The sequence below is a fragment of the Gekko japonicus genome, unplaced genomic scaffold, assembly GCF_001447785.1.
Source record: "Gekko japonicus isolate JY-2015 unplaced genomic scaffold, Gekko_japonicus_V1.1 scaffold5195, whole genome shotgun sequence".
Lineage (NCBI taxonomy): Eukaryota > Metazoa > Chordata > Lepidosauria > Squamata > Gekkonidae > Gekko > Gekko japonicus.
The window spans coordinates 20363-38429 of NW_015160374.1; the positions used below are offsets into that span (position 1 = coordinate 20363).

At 45.6% G+C, this 18067-nt stretch overlaps 1 protein-coding gene across 1 annotated transcript; it reads right to left on the bottom strand.

Moving 5' to 3' along the window:
* Positions 1-1109: 1109 nt before the first annotated feature.
* On the bottom strand, positions 1110-12885 carry LATS1 (large tumor suppressor kinase 1). The gene is given in 8 exon segments (XM_015417709.1): positions 1110-1718; positions 2418-2524; positions 3304-3486; positions 6268-6534; positions 6537-6849; positions 9755-11259; positions 11890-12040; positions 12424-12885. Coding segments are annotated over 8 exon segments (3384 nt in total). The 5' UTR covers positions 12775-12885; the 3' UTR covers positions 1110-1211.
* Between the last annotated feature and the right edge of the window lie 5182 nt (positions 12886-18067).

Here is an 18067-nt window from a genome sequence, read left to right on the forward strand (position 1 = left end):
CTTGGGCCTGACCGGGCAACTCATGAAAAGAGTCGTAACTACTGACAGATACACAAACTGTTAAGATAATATGAAATACATTGGGGGGGAAACTGCATGTAAAAGCAAGTATTGGAATACTACAGAAAACAGCATTTAGCATCTGACACTAGCAGTGGCTATACCTGAAGAGCCATCAGTAAGTTATCACAGAATCAGCCTACAGGAGTGTAATTCCTCACTAGGTATCAGTTTGTTTCAATCACTAATTAATCCAAGAGAAAGGGATATTTTAAAACAAGCCGATTGGTCAGACGGTTACATCACCTGGAAAGCAACAGCAGAAATACAGAGCGCCTGGAGATGGCAAATGTAATGTTGGGACAGGTTGAGAGTCTTCTTATTAACAAGGTGTCTCAGAACCCAGAGCACTTTCAAACCATTTTTGTTTTTAAATCTCGAGGATAAGAGCAAACAGGACATTTTTAAAAACCTTAATTTATTTAGGCTGACATACTGTGATAGGCCGATATTGCTTTTCAAATATACGCTCCAAATCAGCCTCCGTTCTGCATTATTGCATAGCACCATAAATCCAGTTACACTGTACAAATTGTCAGGCAAAATTAAGAGGAATAATTAAGTGCGTATATCTTCATCATCATTCATGGGCAGAAGAAAAAGAGACCTGGTTCCAGAGTCATGAACCCTGCAGTTACAACTGTGTCTCTGAATTCCTAGGAGAATTTACTCTCTCCAGTCCCATCCGTAGTGGGACCTTAGAACTGTGAGTGGCAAGGAAAAGCACCTGCCAACTTGATAAGCACAGACTATATACGGCATTTGGTCACGGCAAAAACGGTCAGTGTAAAATTCTAGAAAACAACGTACGTGTTCTACATACAAACAGACATGGGTGCTCCTTTTGCTTAACACACATACACTCATTCTATTTCCTATTCCGAATACTTTACAAAAAGCTTTTTCATAATTTATTATCCTAACATTATTGTTTTTTATATTTATCATTAAGAACGCTGGAATAAATTAATTCTTGACAAAGAGATTTAACTGCTTCGTAAAGGGGAGAAAAGGTTGCAGGTAAACCAACAATATTCCTCTCCCCCCTCCCCCTGTCCGTAAAACCCAGCTCGCCGATAACATCTCAGCTTCTCTTCCCACGCAGATCTCAGAAATCCCAAACAGTGGTTCATCTGCCTTTACTTTTTCTACTAAATATAAACTAGATCACGATTTTGGATCTCGTTGCTGGTCCTCTCATCATCTTCATCTGACTGACACTCCACTTTGTTAGGATTACCATATTCGTATTCAATAGGCTTCGGATAGCTATAAGGGTAGCCATTGTCATCAAAAAACCTTCGAAATGTAAACTCATAAAAAGCATGTTCGGGATGTTTACCATTCTTATACCACCCATTAAGCGTGTCATTTACATTCCCTTCCTTGTCCTCACTCCACAATTTATCTGGGTCAACTGGATCAAAATTTGACGTGTCTGTGGGATGAGTGATTTTAGGAATGTAACAAGCTGGCTGCTGCCGCAGATCATTTGAAAAATCAATGGACTTAAAAAAGGGATGTGCTTTTATTTCATCTGCCCCATTCTTGCCTAAGCGATCTTCTGGCCCTCGGCAAAGCTTAATAATCAGGTCCGACGCTTCTGGGGTTAGTTTTGCTTGTGGTGGGATGTGCAGAGAAGTTTTCCAGTTGATGACCTTTATGCAAAAAACAGACACACAACACAACAAGAATTAGAAGGCAAGTTTTACCCATTAACAACGAACACAAGACGACCAAAGAAAACAAACACCGGCTCAATGTCTTCGGTAAATGAATTTCTCAAGACATCCTGGCACCACGTAGCAGAAGGTAAACGCATCATTGATCTTATAAGCCTGACATACCGTGTGCCTAGGGTTTCTTGCCTATATAAATATGCAGCATTCTCCATAGCCAACATTTTAGGGAATGTGCAATATAAGTCAATTCATATGGACTCCCTTCCCACCCTGACCAACGCATCTGTTCTGTGCTGTCATCAAGTGATTCGGAGCCTGTAGCCCAGGTGAAAGATCACAGCACTACCACCTGTGATTATATTAATGTTCTTCTCCATCAAAGGGCTCTCTCGGCACGTGACCCCCTTATGATAAGCGAACCAAGTGGGAGGAGTCCCATCCATCCGAAACAATGCGGGATGTGGCGGTGAAGCCCAGCAACTCTATTTCCTAGTAGCCCATTACAGGTCATAACTGAAATGCACAGAAGCTCTGTGGCAGACAGCATCACGGAGAGTTTATTCTATTTAAATGCAGTGTGATGCCTGTCGGGTTTGTGCAATATCATCTGTTCGCAACAGCTATTTTTCAAACTACTAGGGAAACACATCTGAGAAAGGTATGACACCAGATTACCTTCATCTGCGTTTCCAGCGGTGTATGAGCCAGGAAGGGAGGCTGTCCCACTAACATTTCAAAGAGAATCACCCCAACACTCCACCAGTCGCATAGCTGCGTATATCCTAAAGCAAAGCACAGTCAGTAGTTCAGATGCAGCAATATCACTCTTAGCTTTATTTTGAGAATGGCACCAGCTGTTTGGTTCCTCTAAAAGTAACACGGCATAGATTATGTTGTCAGCTCCACCCATTCACCGCTCAAGGGCTGTTCTTCAAGTACTAGCCCAAGTAGCAGGCGACTGCCATTATTAATGAACCCTAATACGACAGCTCTGCCGCACGCAGCACAGTAACACAGATTTCCACATCTCCGTGACACAATATACGACAAAAGATTCAGAAGAGTCAGAGTTCTGATAAGCCCCCTAAGAGGTACAGAATTAATAGATCTTCAATGTGCGTTAAGTACACCTCAACCCCGTGCGGCTGAACTGGTTGCTGTATTGGTACCCCAGCTGATGTTTATGGACTTTCCTTGATGACCTAGATCCAGGTTCTCATTGGGGAGTTTATGAGAGACCTGTGAGATATATTTTCATTCCATCTGGATATATTGCATTGCTGGAGGGTGGTAGTCCTATTAGAATGCTAGCATAAACTGGATTCCATCCCCCCTAAAGATTACTTTATGGATCCTTTATTACAAACAACCATCTCTGGTCTTATATTTTGCACAACTGTGCCACATACAGAAACAGATGGTTCAACATTCCTGCACCTGGTTAACTGACAGCAGTGCCTCTTTACTATTACACAGTTGAGAACCTTTGTCCTTCCCCTTTTCTTTGGTCTGTTATTTTCAGGAACTAGCAGCCAAGAACCAGAACAAGTGAAAGGGTTACCTGTTCGTAACAATACTTCGGGTGCGATGTAATTGGGTGTCCCAACAAGTGAGTGCGCCAGACAGCGCTGGTGCTGGCGTGCTGCTCTACGTTCAAGCGGCTTTAGCCTGTCTCCGCACCTACAGTTCGCGGGATCTCCCCATTCGTTACTGAAATCCATGCTGTCCTGACGCGGGTGGTCACCTACAATGCAGAAGCACTAATTTTAAGCTTTATTTCTTGACCAAGTGCCACACGATCCGCTGAAGCACTATGAATGCCCTTTCAGAGAAGATCTCACTAGGTAAAGAAAGGGATCCCCCCCCCCCCATTAAAAAGTATCTTGGGACATTCACAACGCCTAATATACATTAGAGGGAGAGGGTTGCTAGAAATACAGGCCTTGGAAATCAGTCCACAGGACGGATTGGATCACCTGCCATATCTGTAACTGGCCATTTCTGGCACACTGATTCCACGTCAAGCTTGCAAGTGAGTTTCCCAAAGACTGTCAAATATGACTTTAAAAACCACTTTTCTGAACACATTTCTTATCTCATTTCCAAACACACACACACACACACACACATGCACACCCGGTACTCTGGGGTAACAACACATAAACAAAAAGGGGAGGGGGGATTTTTTCATCATTTCCCCTTGCTACAACTTCAAAAGAACATCTAGAAGATTTATAGCTACGGTTGCCTATGAGCTTTTCATTTCTGATTCTCCTTTACAGATCCTTAACTGACCAAAGGCAAAAGAAATTTTTCCCAAACAAGCTGGCACTTGTTCATAAACAAACCCCTGCATGGTTTTGTAGATGGTCTTACATATCTCCCCCTTCCCCACTTGACCCTGGGCTCGCTTGAAGGCAGGCCGAAATCTGGTTTTTACTCTTAAGGTCTCAGTGTGAGAACCAAAGTAACAGAATATGTCAGAGATTTCATAAAGTTACACACACACCCCCGCCACTTAACAGCAACCCTAAGCAGTCTTGCAAAAGCCCTCAAACTTCACACAAAAGCACTTTCCTCTTAAGGCAGCTGCAGGTTCATGCTGCAGATTCTACTAATGCAAAAAAGCTTATCGGAGTTCGTTCTACATCTTTCCCTGTGATTTAGCCTCGAGGTGTGAAAAGGTAAGAAAAACAAAACAAAAAGAGACAGCTAATGAAGCAAGGGCAATTCACAGACCAAGGCTGCAACGCTAAAAAGAGTTTCGTGGGAGTACGCACCATCGAATAAAATGAGACTCACTTCTCTGAGTAAAGCTACCTAGCTTGCTCCACAAGTCCTTATGTTAAATTTCTAGGTCTTGACTGAAAAGGGTACGGATTCTGAGTTCTCTACAAAGTGGTTTGCAGGAGACTTCTGGTGCTGGAAGTGCTGGCTTGGCAACTGGCAAGAGAGCAATCAGCAGTGAACTGAGCTTGATTAAGAGTGCATTTGGAAATTTTTAAAAGAGCCAGTCCTGTGCTGTTGTGCCCAGCATGGCAACCAAGGAGGCAATTCCTAGGCAGCGCTTGTTCCTAAGAATGACAAGATCACCCTCATGCACCCGTTTCCCCAGCACATCTATTTATTCTGGCATTCTCTGATGATGCCCCACAGGCACAGTTCCTGGCATTCCCTCTACTCCCCCCTTCTTTTCAGGTGCCCTCCCATTTGACGTCATATCTGTTTGTTCTACCCCACCTCCTTTCTTTGATGTCCAAATGCCCGGGGCAATGATCTGTTCTTTCTATCACCAGGGCTAACTTCACCCATCCGAGCACTCCGCTTCCATCGTGTTCTCAGCATCTCTAATGACAAGCACGTCCAACACCCCATCCTTGGCCACCCTGACGATCATGCAAACCAGATAACCAAGTGCTGGCAATAGGCTTGGAAAGTGAAAAAGTGTCGGCCCTTCTATGTTTACTTGTAAGGAACTCTGTTTTTTTAAACCATCTCTAGGGGTCTGCGGGGAAATTTTTATAAACTGGAAGTTACCTTCTTTCCCCCTCCTTCAGCCCATCAATGTGCCACAATCACAGGGATATAACAATACGCTCCAGTAAGTTTTCAGCACTGTTTGCAAAGCTGAGCAAAGTTTATTCGCTTATTTATTAAAAAGTGTATACCTAAGGTTTCTTTTTGGCTCAAGTTTGTGTCCTTCTCCAGTCTCAGGAAACTTCCTCCAATGGAAGAACCACTTAAGCTGGAGGAAGGCTACTTAAGAGGATGGCTGGATCCACCCCAGTAAGATATGTGCAAGGAGTGTAACCATCCAAGAAAACAACCATCCTTTCTGGAGGTGCAGATCAGTACTAGAAGAGCTGAAGTTTAAAAGGGTTTTTTGTTTTGTTTTAAAAAAGGGGTGGACCCAAGGGATAGTTTTCTGGATGATTTTGGTTTTGCTTTAAATAAATGAATGTCTTTTGCCAACTGTGCTCCACCGGCTGGGTCTGTTTTTCGTCCGGGAAGATGAAGGCCATCTCACAAATATCAGCCACAGAAAAATTTAACGTGTTGGCTGGAGAAAATCATCAACAAAAAGCGATAATTACGATTCCAATGGAGCTTCTGAAGGCCTAATGCCACAATCTTTCTACCTGTTATTTTCAAACAAATCTTGCAGAGCCAAATGTGCAGAAAACATCCTCTTTTTGAAGGTAGTGTCAGCAGTCAAGAGTAGTTTGGAAACAACAGAGCCGCTTTCAGGGGAAACATTTGTCTTACAGCAAGAGATGGGAGTTCCAGGAAATCATGTGGTTTAGAACCACACTTTAAGAGGGGGACCTTAACTACAAAGACCGTGTCAGGCATCAGCACCTCGATAACTATGCCACAGAATGTGCCGGTCCTCAGTCAATGCAACTTTTGACCAGTAAACACTTTGTGGGCAAATGCTAAAAGACAAGTCATGGTAGTCACGACATACTTAAAGGACTAGATTTTTTTTTTAAAAAGCTGTTTTTGGACAAAAGGCCGCTCTTACCGCTCTGGTAGTATTTGGAATCATGTGTCCACCGAAAACCAGTACAGAGGCCAAAGTCAGTTAACTTGATGTGGCCATCACGGTCAATCAGAATGTTGTCAGGTTTTATGTCCCTGTGAATGAAGCCCATCTTATGCACGCTTTCAACAGCACAGGTCAGTTCTGCTATGTAGAACCGGGCCATATTCTCTGGGAAAACACCCATTCGAATTAACAGGCTCATCATATCTCCGCCCGGAATATAGTCCATTACGAAGTACAAATTGACTTGTCTTGAAATGAATAGTATAAACGAACTACCCACTCATTGTCGGCCTCTGCAAGGATATCCCGTTCAGCTTTAACGTGAGCAACCTGGTTTCGAAGAAGCACATCCTTTTTGCGCAGTGTTTTTGTTGCATATAAGGCATTTGTATCCACCTTCCTTGCTAAGCAGACTTCTCCAAATGCCCCGATTCCAAGGGTCTTGATCTTCACAAACATTGATTTGTCCATTTTAGCTCTTTTGAGACGGATGTAGTTGGACTCCTTCTGGCATAGCATCTTCCTCATTTGATCCTGGGCTTCTGGGGACAGCCCAACCTGTGCAACAAAGGTGAAAATCAACAAGGGAACAAATGAGCTTCTGTTTGAAGCAACATCTAGAGACAGGTTTAAGATCAGCAAACAAAAACTTTGGGCCTTAGGTATTAACTAAGGAACAATGCTGCCAGACTGTTAAAAAATACAAAAACAAAGCAACATTTAGGGAGCATTTTTTTAAAAAAAACAACCCTTCAGAACAACAACAGCAACGACAACAAAAAGACACAAAAAACGTGAAGTCTTTAGGAATAGTTAAGGGATGATTCTTCAAAAACCATACAGTAAGAGCCATGCACCGAGAGACTCAGGACTGATGAAAAATTGTGTTGACAGGGTTGGTGAATATAGGACAAGCTGGAGGCAAGGCCTTCCTGCTGCTCCCTTAAAGCCACACATTTTTTGGGGAAAGGAAGACTGTAACTGCTCTCCATCATGGAAACTTTCCCATATTGCCAACAGAACTGGATCTGCTCATCACTCTTAAAACAATCTGTTTTAATGCAATTGTGTGTGTGGTAAACGGAACTGAATCTTCAAACGACGTAAGACAAGACAAGAAAAAGAATCCAGCCAGAGAAATAATATGAGGTCTAAATAGTTGGACCGCTTTCAGTATGCAGAAGGGGGGGGGGAGACAGGACAGTGTAAATGCATCAATGAACACTTGTGCAGAGCACAAGCCATAAAGGACAGTGTAAATGTATCAATGAACCCTTGTGCAGAGCACAAGCCATAAAGTGCTACAAAACAGGGAGAGGAAAGTGAGATTAGCAAAATTAGTAGTCTGATAACCAAATGACGTCCAAGTGCAGTAAAAGAAAACATGCTTAACTTGAAGTGCAGGTAAGCATGCAGAGTCTGTAAGAAGGGGTCCATGCTATTCTTTAAATACAATACCAGGTCTCCAAAATATTACTTGCCTACCCAGTAACGAAGGCTACAGATGTCAGGAAAGCTTCCAACACCTTAATAGTTTAAATCAGCTGTTAGTGAAAGTGAAAAGAGACTAAGCATGAACATTTCAGAAGAGCAAGAATTCTAACTTAACACACAGCAAGCTTACAGGTTCATAAAAACACGATTTCACAGGAAGAACTTTTCAGAAGGATAACTACAGAATGACACAAAAGCACTGAAAAGTACTTCACCCAAGAGTCCAGTGAAGGTACATTGCAAACCAAAAATCCATGACACGCAGCTGAAATACTGCTGCTTATTCTGGCGCTGGCGTCAATTCCACGGCTTCGCCAACACAAGTCAATTCGTCACAAAACAAACTCGTTGGATTTGGATGATGCCTAACTGCTGGTGAGGGGATCCCAAGTTTTACTCCAACAGCGCCCTACTGCAGGGCAACATAACCCATAACAAAAAAAAAAAGACAAAACCTATCGGTGCTCAGTCGAGCAACCCCAATTGCCTTCCCACGTTTGGTGTACCAGATGACAGCAGGTTCTACCTCAGACAGCAACCACTTTGTACCTCAGAAGCAAGTTCAGACTCTGAGAGACTGGTCCTGGGGGAACCAGCATCACTGGTATTTGGGGAAATGGATGCTTAACGTCACTTTGGCTTCACCTCCTTGGTTGGGCACTTATCTGCAAGCTCCAATGGGTTCCCTGCCTCTCAGGACGCCTCCAGCCGTTTTCTCGGTGATGCGCAACGGAAAGGAAATTGCTGTTGCGCTTTGGGACACGTGATTATTCTTCCATTCAGTGGCCCATGTCCCACTGCCCATTTCCCATCCCGCCTGCCCGCTTTCCTTTTCTGATTTCTTGAATGGATCTTTTTAGCCACATACCCCTCTTCGAAAGTGCAAGACACACCTTTACAAAGAATGGCACAAGAACTTCCAGCTCTTATCAGACTCTACCCAGGTACCATGATTAGGGCACTGTTAACCTTGAGTGAAAGTGCTGGAGAACAGCTTCACAATTCTCACAGGATTCTCTTATCCCCGAAAGGATTCCTCTCCCTGGCCCTGATCCCTCCCTTGGATTCCAACTGTATGTCCTCAAACTGCTGTCAAGAATCAAAACAGCCCACAGAGCAATTCTTATTCTGCCTGCCTGTACTTGGAGAGGATCAAACAGTTTTTTTCTTAATTTGGGGAGATTGAAAACTCCCCCCCCCACAAAAAAGCTAGTCTCTGTATGTATGCTCTAGATCAGAAAGCTGACACTAATTGCTGATGGCATTTTAAAGAAACACACGTCTGTGGCTTGAGGCCCAGGAAGCACCAAACTGGAAAGGAGAAAGAGGAAAAGAAATAAAGTGTGCAACAAAAATCAATAGGAAGATTTATGGTTCTATTACCTAACAGATGACAACCATCTACAAACTGGAACAGAGACTGTGTGAACATTGCCTGGATTGACATTGTAAGACAGTAGCTGATCATAAAAAGTAAATCCCATAAAGCCTGGGCAAATGCATGAAACTTTTCTTTCCTACTGAACCAGACCACCGTTCACACAAGTCAACCATGCACACGGCAGATGCATGTTAGCATCCTGGCATAACTAAGGCAGGGTAGATAAAAATGAATTTAGTTTAATTTGCCACAAACAGATAGAAGCCCTTAGATTTTCCTGCGTAATCACACAGCCAAGCAACCAATCAAGCAGCCAAGCTGGAGGAAGCCTTCAGACGGGTAGGATAAAAGCCATTACACCTTCCATACCAGAGAAATTGAGAACATGCACATTAAATTATCTAAGGCCCTGAGGGCTGTGGTAAACTGGACACGAACAGGACAGACCCCTGACTAAAGATGCCCAGGCACAAAGCTACACCCGGCTAAATCACTGCCTGTCAGCTGAACGGGCCTCACAGAACTGTTGCAAAAGCAACACTTTGCACACGGTGAAGTACAACGGAAAAAATAACTAAAAGGCATTACCCGCATCATTTCATTTTCCAGCTGTTTCTTACGATGCAGTCGCTGCTGATGAGACTTAAGTATATTTTCCACATGCTGCTCCATAAAGAATTTAAAGGCCTGAGGAGAGTAGATCTGAATGCGGGACTCCCTCCTTTCTTCGTCTCTCTTGTTTCTCCTGACAGGGACAGGTGAGGTTGTGATTAGCTTCTTCTCTCTGTCTGTCCCCTCACTGCTCTCATTCCTTTCACTCTCTTCGTCCTCAGGTGAACAGAGCTCATCCTCTTTGCTCGTTTGTGCCACCAATTCGTAGGGAGCGACGGATGGACTGGTGTGCAGTAGATGTTTTGGGTACGGTGGCGGTGGACCTTGATAATTTGGAGCCTCTGCTGCAGGTGACATGACAGTCATGCTGGAACACGGCCCCTCAGGAAGGGAGACGGGCTGGACTGCTTGCACTGGTTGTGACATCCAAGAAGGGTGAGTAGGAGCTAAGGCGGTCTGCAGTTCTGGTTTCAACACACGCATGCTTTTCACTGGCTGCTGGATAGGAGCAGGAGTGACTGCAGTTACTGTGGTGGCTGAAGGCTGTGAACTGGCAGTATGACTCTGTCTATTTCCAAGGGGATTATTGAAGGAATTTGATCTTACTGGGATATTTGGTTGCCATGCGGGGACTTCATGTCCACTGCCAGATGAGGACTGGGGCCAAGATGTTGGAATGCCGGGCATAGTGATGTTGTACAGCTCCATGTTGTGGCTGTTTCTATTTGGCACTATCATAGACTGTGGGATGTTTCCATTAGGATAAGCTGAAGGGACCACAGATCCTCCCGCTTGCATCTGCGAGGCTGTAGGGCTTTGCCGGTTAGTCGGAGATATTGGGTAAGGAGGCGGTGCTTGACGATTTGCTGAGCTACCAGGCACAATGTTCTGATGAACAATATAATCGGTCTGACAACTGCCGTTTTGTATTCCACCCCTGCCGGAGGAAAAACTAAATTTGCCGTTAACTGAATTCTGCATGATTATTGGCTGCCTGCCAACAGGAACAGAACTAATGCCTCTTTGTCCCTGTGCAGAAGGATTCATAGGTGACGGGTTCACGGGTCGGGGAGGATAGCCATCCTGCCATGCTCCTGGCGGTACTGGAGAAATGCGAGAGATCATATATTCCATGCTACCAGAATAACGTTTGGTTTGAGAATTTGTTTCCCAGGAAGCAGGGGGAGGAGTTGTTCCTCTGGGGGGTGGTGTCTGTCCTCTAGGGGGTGGAGGAGGAGGGGTAACGCTCCTTACTTGAGGTGGAGGTGGTGGATTCACTCTTTGCCCATTGCCAGGATGAGCCTGGGCAAACGCCGCTATTCCAGAACCAGACACGGGTCTTCCTGTGTCAGCCTGAGGCACTGGATTTTCTGAGTGGAAAGTCAGGCCGTCTCCCAGCGCAGGACCGTGTCTCTGGGGCACCAAGGATTCCTTAGAACCTTTCCAGCTCTGTCTGCGGCTGACTGATTGCTGGACACCCCCTGCTTTTTTGAAAGAAAGGGAACAGCCACATTACTATGTCATGTTCTATCGGTTCGGGCATTTTCAATAATTTATTTCCCTCACACGTGGAACAGAAAAAGAGGCTACCTTCCAACGCGTCAGAATAACTGATGCAAAGGATTAACGTCCCAGTTACAAAACAACAGCCTGAAAGAACTGCATTTCTCAGGAGACCGCCCACATATCTACACACACAGAAGAGGACAGCGTGCTGTGCCCCCACGGGTTGCCCACACTCCGGGACGTTTGGTAAGACAAATGTGGTTTGGAAGCCCACCAGGATTCAATCTAAGAAATGGCAGGAGGGGAAAGGATTAAGCAGTCGCTTCCTCTCCCATCAGCTCTGGACCCCCGGCTCCCGTCAGCTTTTCACTAAACAAAAGGTTCTGGTGTTCTGTTCTCCAGAACTCTGCGTAACGTCTTTGTTCGGCACAAAGAAACAAGACTGAGTTCTCACTGTAAATGGGCCACAGAAGAGTTCTTTGAACATTCTGAAAGGATGCGCAGCGTATACCACTAGACGTCTGTCTCCCTGCTCCTACAAGCTTTTTACACATACACGTACAAGCAATAACTAATTCTATCGGCTACCTATAGAATATGCATACCTGGCTGTTTTGAGCCCGCGTTAAGTGGTCTAGCTGCGGCTGCTGCCATTTGTTCCCGCCGAGGATCTTGGTAGCTTATTTTACTGATGAATTCGATTGCTGCTTCTATGCTGCGGCTTTTGGTGTGCATTAGGGCTTGTACAACCATATCCTATTTGGGGGCGGGAGCGGAAGAAAGGTTTTAAAATTGTGACAATTCACAACAAAAGAAGAGCCATAAAATCATATCCTGAGTGTAACACAAAGGAAAGAGATCCGCAAGCCAACTTTTGTTCAAAGTTCAGCCAATATCAGCTGCTAAGCTTTTTAGGATGATCTTAAAATAGAACTCTTTGAGCACCACGAAAGGCAGTGCACTAATGATTAGGTTGGAATCCAACATTACTACCTGAACAGCAGTCAGGGTTTTGTAAACTCCTCTAATAAGTACAAAAGAAAATCACCATGTCCACCCTGAAAGGAGGGACGTTCCTCGATTACTGGGGGGGGGGCATCTTCCCCACATCACACAGTGAAGGACTACTTGTTTTTTACCTCATCAAAGCCAGCAGCCTGTAGATCTTGCAGCATCTGCTGATTAACTTCTGACGTCCCTCTTACTGAAGAACTCGCTTCATTTGCAAAGGGAAGAAGAGAATTTCGAATTTCCTGCAGAGCTTTATGGTAGGTGACAAATTTAGGGGGGGGTCGACCTTGCCTGGGATCTTCACTTGATATTTTACCGACTCTTTGCTCTGCTTTTACAGCCTCTGATGGCTTAGGCAAATTCCGAAGGCTCTCTCGTATTTCTTGCAACATTTGCCGGCTGCTACCAGTATAATTACTGGCAGGAAAAGTTTTAGGCCTCATTTGTCTATATCCTTCCGGCTTCTCACTTCTCTTCATGAAAACACGTAATCGTAGATCCTCTAACAGTCACTTTCAACACGCTCGTAGCACAGCTAATCTCAAAAATTCACCGTGGACCTCAGTTCTAGTGGTGCAATGTTGATTCCAACTCAGACCAGCCAACAAAAAAAAAAATTGGGGGGGGGGGGGGGGAGAGACACATTGTTATGTGATTAGAAAATGCTATCGATCCAGCGTCTTTTTCTTTTGCATTGATTTTCACTTCCAATTTAACCTTCGCTTCAGTACAACCTCACCCCTAGGACTCAGGACTCGGGCACAGAGACGATCTGCAAAGAAATGATGAATCTGATGAAACATATCCGTGCTTCTTTCACCTGACCTGGCATGTGTGTTCTCGCTGGGAAAGACCTGAGATTGTTGTTGCTCTTGGAGTACCGGTCAGGAGATTCCACGAGCAAGCTAGCCCAGGAGGCTCTTTTAAGCCTACAGGTTCTCAGCCTGTGGATTGAGACCCCAAAGTACGTCGTTACTCTCCCTAGATGGGTTGTGAGGACAGGAACATGGTGAAATGAGACAGGAAGCTTTGGGAAGCTCAGTGGTTAAGTTTAGGTTTGCCTCTGCATAACGTTTAAAAAGGCCCTGACCCCCCCCCCCCCGGTGCTCAGTAACGCTATGGATGTGCTTATAAACACAAAACATGAAAAACATAATACAGACTTGCTTGGTGCTAAATAACAGGCGATCCTGGCATTTTATGCTGGGGACAGGGAACGCAGACAGGAGTTGCTTTTCATGGGGGTCCTGAAAAGTTTAGCGGGGGGGACGACGACGGGGGATTCTCTTATGGAAACTCACTTCTGTTGGAGGACATTTTTTCATCTCCTGTCTTTCAGGAAGTTAGTTAAATGAGAGAGCCAGCAGGCAGTTCAACGCATGGTTGCTCAGAAGTAAGCCCTAAACAACTGCGAAAGGGTTCCTGTTTGTTTTCCTGAAAAGAGGCCATCACCCCCCCCACGTCATGTAGCAAACCGCCTTTGAAAGAAATTGCTTTCATCGGCGTCTCTCTTCAAGTAGGAAGAGGGAGAATCCCACTGTGCCACGCCCAAGCCTAAAGTAACTGTTTCCACCCCGTATGGTCACCACGTACACGCCGGGCTGCTTCAGCGCCCGAGCAAGCCGAGTGGCCTCTTGGGGTGCCAAGACAATGGCAGCAGGGTGAGAGGAGGAGGAGGCGGCGGCGGCGGTGGGGGATGGCTTCGGCCCATCAACGCCTTTCAGGCCCGTGTCTTAGCCAACGACGACACCCGGTTTCGCGGGCGGGCTGCAGAAAAGGCAAGCGCTGCCACCTGTGGACTTCGGTGGGCAACGGGAGACAGCATCCCCACCTCCCCTCCTGCCGTTACCGCCCCTCGGCGCCGCCGCCTCGGGCTGCTCAGGCGCAGCACCCACAAGCCGCCCCTGACCCTGTGGGGGCAAGACGAGTTGGAAGGGTGACTGCAGAGCGCGCCGCCGCACCTAAGCGCGGGGGCTGGAGGAAGGGCGCTGGCACCTGAGGCATTCTTCGCAAGGCGGCAGCGGAACGGCCTGTTATCCTAGCCGGGCCCCAGGCGTATCACGCGCAGGGCCTGAATGGCCAGTGGCGACGAGCCACTGCGCTTCCTTCCTTCCCTCCCCGAGGCGGAGCGGGACACAAGCTTTCCTACCCACCTGCCCGAGGGAGAGGTGGCGGAACCAGGGAAGTCGCAGGGGGGCGGGCGGGGGCGGCAGCGGTGCTGGTGGTGGTATTGTGCCAAGTTCTGGACAGAATTACACAAACGTATCCGTTCCCGGCGTCGATGGTGGCGGCGCTCGTCCCTCCCCTCCGCCGCCCCGCAAATTCTTTCCCTCCCTCCTGTTTAGTTCCGGGCTGCCATTTTGTCCGTGGGCCTGTCGCCCATGATTCCCGGATATGATACGCTCTTTCCCGGCTTCCTATGCGCTTTGTGCCCATTGGCTCTCTCCACAGGCCTCTCTATGGTTCTCTCGCCCTCCGCTCCTGCTTGTTAGGTATACTAGGAGCCAGGAACGTAATGGTGCAAATGAAACACAGGGAAGAATGGTGAACAACATTGGAATGAGCCCAGCATGGTCATGCTATTGGAGTGCTGTTCTCTGGGAGGAGACCGAGAGTTCTGGGGCCGGGATGAGGCGTTTGGCCGTGTAATGAATGAGTGCTCCCAGTCTGGATTGCTGGTTCCCTGGAGCACATTGAGCGGTTTAGATCTGGGATGTACTCAAAGGAATGACAAAAGTACCCACTGGGCAAAAAGGGATATGCCTGAAAGCCCACTAGACATAACGGGAATCAGGAACACTCTGGGCTCCACTGAAAAACGAAAAAGTTCCAAAGACAGTGCGGCATAAAGTCTGAGAAACTTGCCTTGGGCGTGGAATGATAGACCCCAGAGTGGAACGGAGGTTCCTGGGACCGGTTAAACTGCTGTGGAGCTGGAACGAAACCTCCAGAGTGGACTGATGTTCCCTGGAGTAGACTGAGTGTCCAGAGTCTGGGATGAGGCATTTGGGTGAATTTGCTTCACGTCCCGACAGGTGGTCCTGGGAGCATAAGTAGCGTCCCGGGGCTGGATCGACTGTTCCTTGGAGTGGAATGACAGCCCCTTGAGGCAGACTGGGTACTCTGGGCATGCAATGACTGCTCCGGGTGTGGAATTATTTACTTTGTTTATACCCTGCTTTTCTCCCCAATGGGGACCCAAATTGGATTACATCATTGGCCTGTCCTCTATTTTATCCTTCCAACAACCCTCTGAGGTAGGCTAGGGTGAGCGTGTGGGAGGCTGGCTTAAAATCACAAAGCAAGCTTCCATGAGGGACTGAGGATTTGAACCCGGCTTTCCTTGGGCCTAGCCTGAACCACTCTAACTACTATACTACACATGGCCCTTAGTCCTTGAGAACAGAACAGTCTGCACTGCCCAGAGCCAAAGTCTGAGACATACAAACACACTTTAGTTACTTGTAGCATGCCTTTCTCAGACAGACTAAAATCCATTTTCTTTCATTCCAGACCTAGATCAATCAGTGTAGGCCCAGTGGGCTGCTGTTCTAGAACCAGAGCACTCCTCCTGCTCCCAGGGATCGTGGCTGATTGAATCCATGATCTCTTTCCTTGTTTTATTAGCAGCTTGGCAGCATTTCAGTGTGTTTCATTGGAGCCCAGCAAAGGCACTTGGAATTCCTCACTCCCAGTGCATCAGAAGGAATTTCAGAGCCCCTGATTTCCAGCGTTCGGTTTAGTGCATTCCCATGCAGCAGCATGTACCTACACAGCATGAGGCACACCGTAAGAGGCAAGTGGCTGGCTTCAACTTTTTCTTCCTTAAAGTTGGGTCCCCTGAGGAGAGCACATCAGGACTGGAGTATTGTAGAAACAGCTATGAGCTGTACAATTCAGCTGACAAATACTAAGAAGCAACACAACACACCTTTTATTAGGAAACAAGAAACAGAAATTAGTGTAAGAAACGCCAGTTGTGCGGGCAAGCCAGTATCCTCCCTTTCATAGATTCTGAAGTAGTTAATGTGGGGTAATCCTGAAGTAATGTGGGGTAATCCTGGCGGGAGCTGGTCCATGGGGTCGCGAAGAGTCGGACTCGACTGTGCAACTGAACAACAACAACAAATCCTGAAGTATGCAGGAAGGAATGAAGGGAATACAGACTGTATTTTTTCCAGCTTTCAAGTTCTAGACATACCAGTTGACACTACTGGGATAGGATCCTTTCTTGAGGCAGAAGCATATACTCAAGAACTAGAAACCGTCATCCTTACTGCCTTAGCAGTACGCTAAAGGGAGTGTAGACTGAGGTGGCAGTCTTATGGCTCTTGGGCTAAGCCCAGTGAGCACATATAGTATTGCACTGCACAGATACTGAGTCCAAGCTGAACTACTGTTCCAGAAATAGTACTGCTCCACCCCACCAACAAATGCCACCCACTGGCTATCCCTTCATATGGATCCTTGTGTCTGGACAAAGGTCTTCAAGTGCTTGTGCTAATATAATTTAATAAGATAAAACAACCAATTTTAATGGTGCTTTAATAAAAATAATATGATCCTTTAAAAACATTTCTTTGAAACTTACTTTACAAAGTGTTTGAACTTAGGCACACTTAAGAGTAAGGAAGTCCAAGAAAAATTCTGTCTAATGGTGCCAGTGTAAATGGCATCCATCGTACATTAGTGGTCATCTCACAACAGAGGCTACACAGGCAAATCTGTCCTGTGAAGGTACTCTGAAATAAATTTCACAATTTATTCTTTACAAGTCATGACAACTTGACACTATTGTTTGTTGCTCTTCTCCTTTGCAGCATTATGTTCTTACAGTATCGTAAGAAATTTCTTAAACCTATCAGAATTGTACAGAAGAATTTTTGTTCAATAACTTAGATCGTTTCCACCCTCAATCATATAGTTCAATAGAATACTTGCATTTTTTCCTGCAAAGTTACAGAAGAATTGCTAAAATGGTTACTTAGTTTGTAGTTGTGAGCATTAGACTACTTGTTGTAAATAAATAAACTGCTTTTGTACCAGAATTTCTTTGTTTTACACATGGCTCACATGGTCAGAGACCTAAAGTAAATAGCATTTACAGAACCTTTGTAATCATGGAATGCAAATAAGGCAGGACAATGCCAAGTTATATGTAGCAACTGATGCACTAAAATTTACAACACTGTAAGAGAATTATACATACTATTATTTTAAGTGTGGATTTGTTGCAGTTAAAGTATTTTTAATGAAATCTAATGTCTTATGTTCCTGCCCCCTGTGTTGCCTCCATTTCAATGTAGGTCAGGATTAAAAGGCAAGCATTTCCTCTAAGAGCCCATCCTGAACTTCACTATGGTGTAACAAGAAGTAGTCCCCGCCTGGCATGCAGCCACTACCCATATCCAAAAGGCCATAGAGTTCCAGAGAAGTTGGTGCCTCTCAGTGACGCTACACTAAAGTCCAGGATGGGATGCAGCAGCTCAGTTCCTGTTATTAGCAAAGCTATTCTCATCAGCTTTCATGGAGGAGCCATTAATTCCTTAATATCTAAAAAGGACTCTGAGCTGGGAAACAAAAGCAGGCAGGTATTCCTTGTTACAACCCTCGAAAATGGAATAGTTATGGACTCTCATAAAAATCTCCCAAACCATTTATTTTTCTTTTACCTTCCTTTTTCAGTCATATCTACAGCAATGTCATCCTCAACATATACTTTAAATTTCCCCAAAAAAATTTGCTTTAAGGAAAGCTATCTCAGCAGCTATA